Raw genomic sequence first — 8,141 nt, 5'->3', positions numbered from 1 at the left:
TATTAATTATTTGTGTGTAACAATATCTGGCTTTATAAGCCGCTAATCTGAAGTCCGAGCTCAGTTTAACAGTGTTATGTACGTTAGTCGTGTGTCGTCCGGGTCTTCATGCCTGTGGCTCAGTCACAGTCATTGGTCACCGTGAGGATGTTGTTTCTTTCTCCCATGTAACAGTCTTGATAGAAACAGAACATACTTATATTTCGGCAGGTAAATATGGCGAGGCCAGTGTGGGTGGATATACACAGTCTCCAGGAGGATTTGGATCACCAGCCGCGTCTCAGGGAGGAGACAAGAAAGGGGTTAGTCTGACTCAACCTGTCAATTATCTATCTATCTATCTATCTATCTATCTATCTATCTATCTATCTATCTATCTATCTATCTATCTATCTATCTATCTATCTATCTATCTATCTATCTATCTATCTATCTATCTATGGTAACACTTCACAATAAGGTCTTATTGGTTTACATTAGTTGTGTGCATTATTATTATTTTTTATTAATGTTTGATAATGTTAATTAATGAAAATACTTTTCATTGTTATTTCTTGTTAACTAATGTAGTGAGCTAAAGTTAACAAATGGGGATATATATATATATATATAAATATATATGTACGTATGTATGTATGTATGTATGTATGTATATATATATACATACATACATACATACACATATATATATATATATATATATATATATATATATATATATATATATATATATATATATATATATATATATATATATATATATATATATTAGGGATGCACCGAAATGAAAATTCTTGGCCGAAACCGAAAACCGAAAAAGAGGAAACCAAGGCCAAAAACCGAAATAAATTATGCCAATTATTAGTACCATTGCATTTATGGTTATGACTGTTTACTAACTTTACTAAAATCAAGGCATTGTAATTGCATAAATTAATATTAAAGTTTCAAAGAATAAATCAATTACAAATTATGCCAATATTTATTTAGCACATTACAACAATGCACAGTATAAAATAAAATTCAAACTAAAATGTTTAACTTGACCCCACTCATTTGTGCATTAAATAATAATGTACAGGCCTACAGAAAGATTTTAAAATTAAATGTTCTCTCATAAAAACAAAGTATATTTAGGTCTAGTGCATTTTAAATTTTTCTCTGTAGGACTACTACAAGAAAGTGCATTCAGAACAAGTGCAACTGCTTAAAGATAAAACTATTTTCTCTGTAGGCCTTTAACATAATAGTGTATCAAAACAAAGACTGCCATAGCCCATATGTTAACTGTAGAATAGGGGTGTAGCGGTACACAAAACTGACGGTTCGGTACAGCAGTTTTACAAAATGACTTTTTATTTATTTTTATTGGTTTACTGGAAAAAAAAGTATCTGTTCTTAAATGAATTAAATTATAACTAAAAGTGTATTGAAGATATTGCTGTAAACTATATAGGGAGCCCTTACTTGCACATTAATATTAAAGGTTAACAACAGAGCCCAAACTATTAGCCTAAATTCAGTTGCTATTTATTTTTAGGTCTAATAATCAACACTCAAATAACATAGTACGCAAACATGTAAACTTCACATAAGGCAGTTTTTGCAATAACTAATAATCTAATAATAAAATTGTTTTTTCTCCAATTCGTTGTTGAAATATAATCATTTATACACAGTGTCTGTCATTTTCATGACAGGTTTATTTAAACATACAGGAAATAATCAAGATATCATTAACAGGTTAAGTAGAATATAATGAATATAACGGCTAATATAGGTCATATATTTAGTGAAAGAGTTCATTTACTCTAGTGAATAAAATTCTGTGGACACTGAATGACTGCCTGAGGTAAATGTGATGCTAAAGTTGCATGACATTGTTTAGGCTAGTTTACAAGCAGTTATATTGACGTCTTTTCGCTGTTGAAACACTGATTGAGCGATTACACCACATATGATACGTGACAGTAAGTGTTAATGTATCCTCAACATACCTTAGATGTTCATTCATGTTTATTCTTAAGGAAGAGATGATCGATCGCGCTCACAGATGATCGCGTTCACACGCGCGCGCGCCGCGGCTTGAACTGTGATGTGATCAGTGATGCCACATTAAAGAGCGTCAAAACGGCATTTATCGTTTGAATTTCGTGATACATGTTGATCGATGTTTGTGTGGGAACTCACAGTGAAGTCTGTTCCTCTTCTCATCGAGAACATGAGCTCTGACTGTCAGTGCTTGTACATGGAGCTGACGTGGCTTTTTCTCAAATATACTGCTTCAGACAAGCACGTGCAGGTCGCGGTTTCTGTTTGCGTCATCACAACATTTCGGCCGTGTTGTTTCGGTGATAAAAGTATTTCGGCCGAAAACCGAAAATGCACTTTTGGGCCATTTTCGGCCGAAAATTTTCGGTGGCCGAATATTCGGTGCATCCCTAATATATATATATATATATATATATATATATATATATATATATATATGTATATGTATATATATATAATATATATATATATTATATATATATACATACATACATACATGCATACATTTTGAGCGAAATTCACACCCAGCGGTAATTCTAGGGAGAAAATTGTCCAAATGTGCCACGTGCAACATGGATTCAGTCTTCCGACCTTTTGATTTGGATTAATATGTGAAATATGAGAGAGCTAACACAGTGATTATTTTGAAGACCCAGAGAGTGCGCGCGGGGAATCGGAGCTCTCTGATCGTTCTCTCTGTCACTCAGTTATATGCGCCCTGTCACAAGCGCAGGAGTCATCTATTCTACATCACTCATAAATCACAATAACTCATCAAATTAGGCTTTGGCGGGACAAAAATTAGTTTTGGCGGCCGCCAAAAAATGTTCAATGCAGGAAAAACCCTGAATGCCGGCGAGCTGACTATGGCCATGATTACAGTCGTGTAGGCAGCCTATAGTTTACATCAACACTTCACTTTACATGGTCGGACTCGGAGCTATTCAGTCTGGTTCAGCTAGTTTCTCCAAAGAGTCTTTACTGTACACATGATGTTGCGCTTGTATTCAAACGGATAAAGCGACTGCCTGGCGCTTGTTATCAGTTCAATAGAGCGGCAGAGCAAGTTTGTCAGCACTGTGCGTGAAATGATCCAGCTGCGACCGCTGGATCTATTTAGTTATTAATTTATCCGAGGTGCCCACTTTAACCCCTGTGTATGTGTGTGTATATATATTATTATTAAATTATTAGGGCTGTAATCTCTCAGTCGATTAGTCGATTATTGGTCGATACGTTCTGGCTCGACCAAAATTTTGATTGGTCCATTTTTTGCAGCGTTCATTTCATTATTTTTTGCCGCGTTCATTTCATCAGTTTTGCTGCGCCGCGTTCATTTAATCAGGTGGAAAGCACTAATTGCTAATGGGGGTGTTTTCAGAGCACCCCTGTTTCACAGGTATCCGTCTGCCTTCAGAACACCCCCATTGTTTCCACTTCTTTTGGATTAGCCCAACCAACTGGCGAAGAGAAGTCTCTCGCCGGTCCTTTGTTTTTCATTCCCCGCTGGCTCAAACGCACGCCCATAGCGGTAAACTTGAGGAATGCCCATCAACATACACATGAGGGGAAGCGTCACAACACCACGCTTCAGTCGTGCCGCAAAAGTGGATCTGTACTGTCCGTTTTGCCGCGTTCATTTCATCAGTTTTGCCGCGTTCATTTCATCAGGTGGAAAGCACTAATTGCTAATGGGGGTGTTTTCACAGGTAATAGTCTGTCTTCAGAACACCCCCATTGTTTTCACTTTTGGATTAGCCCAACCCACTGGAGAAGAGAGACAGATTGAAGAAGGCTAGTTTTCTGTAACTTATATTATTTATTTAATTGTGAGAGCGTTTTTTCTGCTCTTGATCTGGCTTGTTCAATAAATATTCCTTTTTTATTAAAGTGGACGTGCCTTTTGTGTTTAAGAGTAAAAGCTTTAAGTTAATAGTCTATTCGTGTCTCAGCCGCGAAGCTGAGCTCTGCTGAGCTCCTAACGTTAGTTCGAGCTGCACAGAGCGGCTGAAATGATAGTGTCTGTCAGTTATTATAATACATATGACAAAAACAACTATCTAAATTATGTTGCATATTCCTCAAAAGTTCTTGTGATGATATCTAGTTGACAATAGTACTATATTTTGGGAAATCATAGGCTATGATATTGCGCAGGCGCATAAAAAATTCATTTATGCAGACAACAAGGCTACCAAGTACTGCGCACAGTGCGCAGCTAATTAATTTAACTTTTTTTTTCCTAACGTCATTTTTAGTCGATTTTTAGTCGAAAATTTCAGGACTTCAGTCGACCAAGATTTTCTTTGGTTGATTACAGCCCTATAAATTATATATAAGGGGTGTAACGGTACACAAAACTGAGGGTTTGGTACGTACCTCGGTTTTCAAATCAGGGTTCGGTACAGCAGTTTTACAAAATTGCTTTTTATTTATTTTTATTAAACAGTGGTTTACTGAAAAAATTGTGTATGTCCTTAAATTAATTAAATTATTACTAAAAGTTTATTGAAGATATTGCTGTAAACTATATAGGGAGCTCTTACTTGCACATTAATATTAAAGGTTAACAACAGAGCCCAAACTATTAGCCTAAATTCAGTTGCTATTTATTTTTAGATAAAATAATCAACACTCAAATAACACATTGTAAGCAAACATGTAAACTTCACATTAGGCAGTTTTTGCAATAACTTTTTTTCTCCAATTCGTTGTTGAAATATAATAATTTATACACCGTGTCTGTCATTTTCATGACAGGTTTATTTAAACACACATTAAATAATCAAGATATCACTAACAGGTTGAGTAGAATATAATGAATATATTGGCCAAGTTCACAGATGATCGCGTTCACGCGGCCGCTTGAACTGTGATCAGTGATCAGTCACGCCACATTAAAGGTTTCGTTCACCCAAAAATGAAAATTCTGTCATTAATTCCTCACCCTCATGTCGTTCGACACCCGTCAGACCTCCGTTCATCTTCAGAACACAAATGAAGATATTTTAGTTGAAATCTGATGGCTCTGAAAGGCCTCCATTGGCACAATGCACGGTTCACTCTCAAGACCCAAAAAAGGTACTAAAGACGTCGTTACAAAGTCCATCTCACTACAGTGGTTCTAAAATAACTTTATGAATCGACGAGAATAGTTTTTGTGCGCAAAAAAACCCTAAATAACGACTTAAATAGTGATGACGATTTCAAAACACGGCCTCATGAAGCTTCGAAGCGTTATGAATCAGTGAGTCGAATCATGATTCGGTACGCGTGTCAAACCGCTAAACTGCTGAAATCACGTGACTTTGGCGATCCAAACCGCTGAATTAATTATTTCTTGAGAAAATAGACCAAAAATATGGATGACACCATCTCTTTCTCAGGAGCGTGTACCAGTTTTGCTCCTTAGAATGAGAATTTTCTTTTCTACCAATACGGCTTAGTTGTCAAAAGAAATTATGAGTAAAAGAGTGTAAGTTTTCCTGTTTTGTAATGAAATGACAAAAAAAAACAATGACTGTTGTGTGTCTTGCAGAGGACACGAGCGCAGCAGATCGTTCCCTGCACGGTTTCCCAGCTGATGTGTGCGGTGCAGGCGGAGGACATCTTTAAAGTGGGAGAGGTGGAGATCGCACAGGTGAGTCTGATGTCACATGTTTCAGTTTAACCTGCTTTTAACATTTATCTTTTCAACTCAGACCAACTTGGTAAGGGAAAAAATGTATCTCTGCTCCGTAATAGGGTCCTGATTATCCTGTCATTTTTGACATCGTCCTGCTTAATATATAAACTCATAAGAATAGAAATATGGATGTGAAATATTAAATAAACCTTCAATTATTTTACTTAAAAAAATGTGTGTATCGCTTCTGTTTAGATAATAGTCCATTACAAGGTACAGTCGTCATAGAAATAAGGATATTAATAAATCTTACAGTAATAATAAGTAGTCTCCTAAGGTCATTTTCACTGCATTTAATAGTGCCCGTTGCTGTTTTGACCAATCAGAATCAAATAGTCTAGAGCAGGGGTTTGCAAACGCAAGGGAGTGACACGGAAAAGTATAGAGAAAAACAAAAAAATAATAATTTGATTAAAATAAATGAGTAAAGAAATAAATGAGATCTAAACAAGTAAATTAAAAAATGTGATTAAAATAAACATTATTAGTTAGATATGCATCTATTAAATAGATATAACAACATTATCAATATAAAAAAAATACATATAACAATACATTACTACAGTCAGTAGAACAAAATATGTAATGTAATTGAAACTAATTCTAGATTTATAATATTAATATTTCTGTGTATAATTTGGGTGTTTATGAAAGACAGATGCCTTGTACATTTTAGGATGGGGGTTCCTCACACAGGGATTATCATATTTGGGGGTCTATGGCTTCTAAAAGATTTAAAAAGTTTACAATAATTATGTATGCATTTAAACAGTAAAAACAGCAATATTGTGAAATCATTACAATTTAAAAATGTAATGTATTCCTGTGATCAAAGCTGGTTTTTCTGCATCATTACTCCAGTCTTCAGTGTCACATGACCCTTCAGAAATCATTCTGATATGATGATATTTTTTGGAAACACTCGATATATATTTTTTGATTCTTTGACGAATTGAAAGTTCAAAAGAACAGCATTTATTTGAAATAGAAATCTTTTGTTACATTATCAATCTCTTTAAGATCTCCTGTAGTAAATCATTCTCACAGACTTTTAAGGGCAGACGAATATTATCTAGTGGAACAATAAATATTTGTATAAAATGTTACATTTTCAAAAGTGTAAATATCTGTGGTTGTTCTTTGTACCGCCTGAGGGCGATCTAAATATGGTTGCTTCATGTATCAGAGAACTACTTCTGTAAACAACTACCCTTAAAATACCACAATGCTGCAATGTGTGTGAGTGTGTGTGAGTGTGAGAAAAGAGAGACCAGATGAAGCCTTGATGCTCCTAACAGAGCAGAAAAGATAAGAACAAACTCACGCCATTTATTTTATTAAACGTAAGTTTTAAAGAAAAAGAAAGAAGTAACGTGCTAACACGTTAACTTTGAGATGATATTTAACACCTTTAAAATGTATTCAGCTTGACATCACTACTGTTTTTTTTTTTTTTAACAAAGTACGAGTTATTTTAATGGCTGTCCCATCACATAATGCCCTATTTAAGGGTATAGGGGGCGATTTCGAACACTGCACTGCTACAGGCTAGTGGCAAAAATAGATTTTATTATGAGGAAATGAATCCACTACATCTGGAAAAGAGAAAATATACTACCTTAGAGTCAAGTTATAAATGTGACAAGTCATGTTAATGCCAAAAACAGGTTGAATATCACTGTGTGTAAGTGTGCTGGACGTTATCATAAACGCTGAGCTTGTAATGGTAAAACACAGAAACAGTTGCAACATGATTAATACACTCATCCACCCATCCATCCATTTTGATGACGGTTTTGTCTGACCCTGTCTAGGTAACTATTGTTGGTATTATCAGAAGCACTGATAAATCCACAATCAACATCCAGTACAAGGTGGACGACATGACTGCAGCTCCGATGGACGTCAAGCAGTGGATCGACACAGAGGTACCTGCTCCGATGCCTCTGAGCGTTGTTCTGATATTTAATCATTTTAAAAGTAAATGAAGTCATTGAAGTTTTTATAGCGATTATAGATGCAGTGTTTCCCCTACCATTGTTTTGGCCCGCCCTCCCAAAATGACCCCCCGCCCCCCCTGACGGTCGACAATAAGAATTGCCCGATGGTTCAGTGCCAGCAAGAAAGACACTCGGGCCAGAGCTGCATCTTCACGGAAACTGATCATTTGCGCATTTTTAAGCCTTGCCAATTTAAATATTCAACAGATGAGAAAGTGTCTCTCAGTTTGCTACTCGCAAAGCGCAGCAACAGCACACATAAGCATGGCCACGCGTCTCACAGCGCGCGAATATTCACACAAAATTATATCAAAATGACTGTCTTGTTGAGTATCATCGTAAACATAGTCGGTTAGGTCTTTTAAATGAACGTAAACATGAAATTTGCCAGCCAAGTTTCTTGG

At 35.8% G+C, this 8,141-nt stretch overlaps 1 protein-coding gene across 1 annotated transcript in view; it reads left to right on the top strand.

The window, feature by feature from the left end:
• Positions 1-8,141, top strand: part of rpa2 (replication protein A2) — a 51,904-nt gene that overhangs the window by 134 nt on the left and 43,629 nt on the right. Inside the window, exons 2-4 of the mRNA XM_079837366.1 lie at positions 211-302; positions 5,591-5,692; positions 7,552-7,665. Coding sequence (XP_079693492.1) covers positions 211-302; positions 5,591-5,692; positions 7,552-7,665 — 308 coding nt within the window. The remainder of the gene's footprint in view (positions 1-210; positions 303-5,590; positions 5,693-7,551; positions 7,666-8,141) is intronic.

Source organism: Gobio gobio (assembly GCF_949357685.1).
Source record: "Gobio gobio genome assembly, chromosome: 15".
In the NCBI taxonomy this organism is placed as follows: domain Eukaryota; kingdom Metazoa; phylum Chordata; class Actinopteri; order Cypriniformes; family Gobionidae; genus Gobio; species Gobio gobio.
The sequence above is the reverse complement of the archived record's forward strand: the minus strand, read 5'-3'. Positions and strand labels throughout refer to the sequence as shown.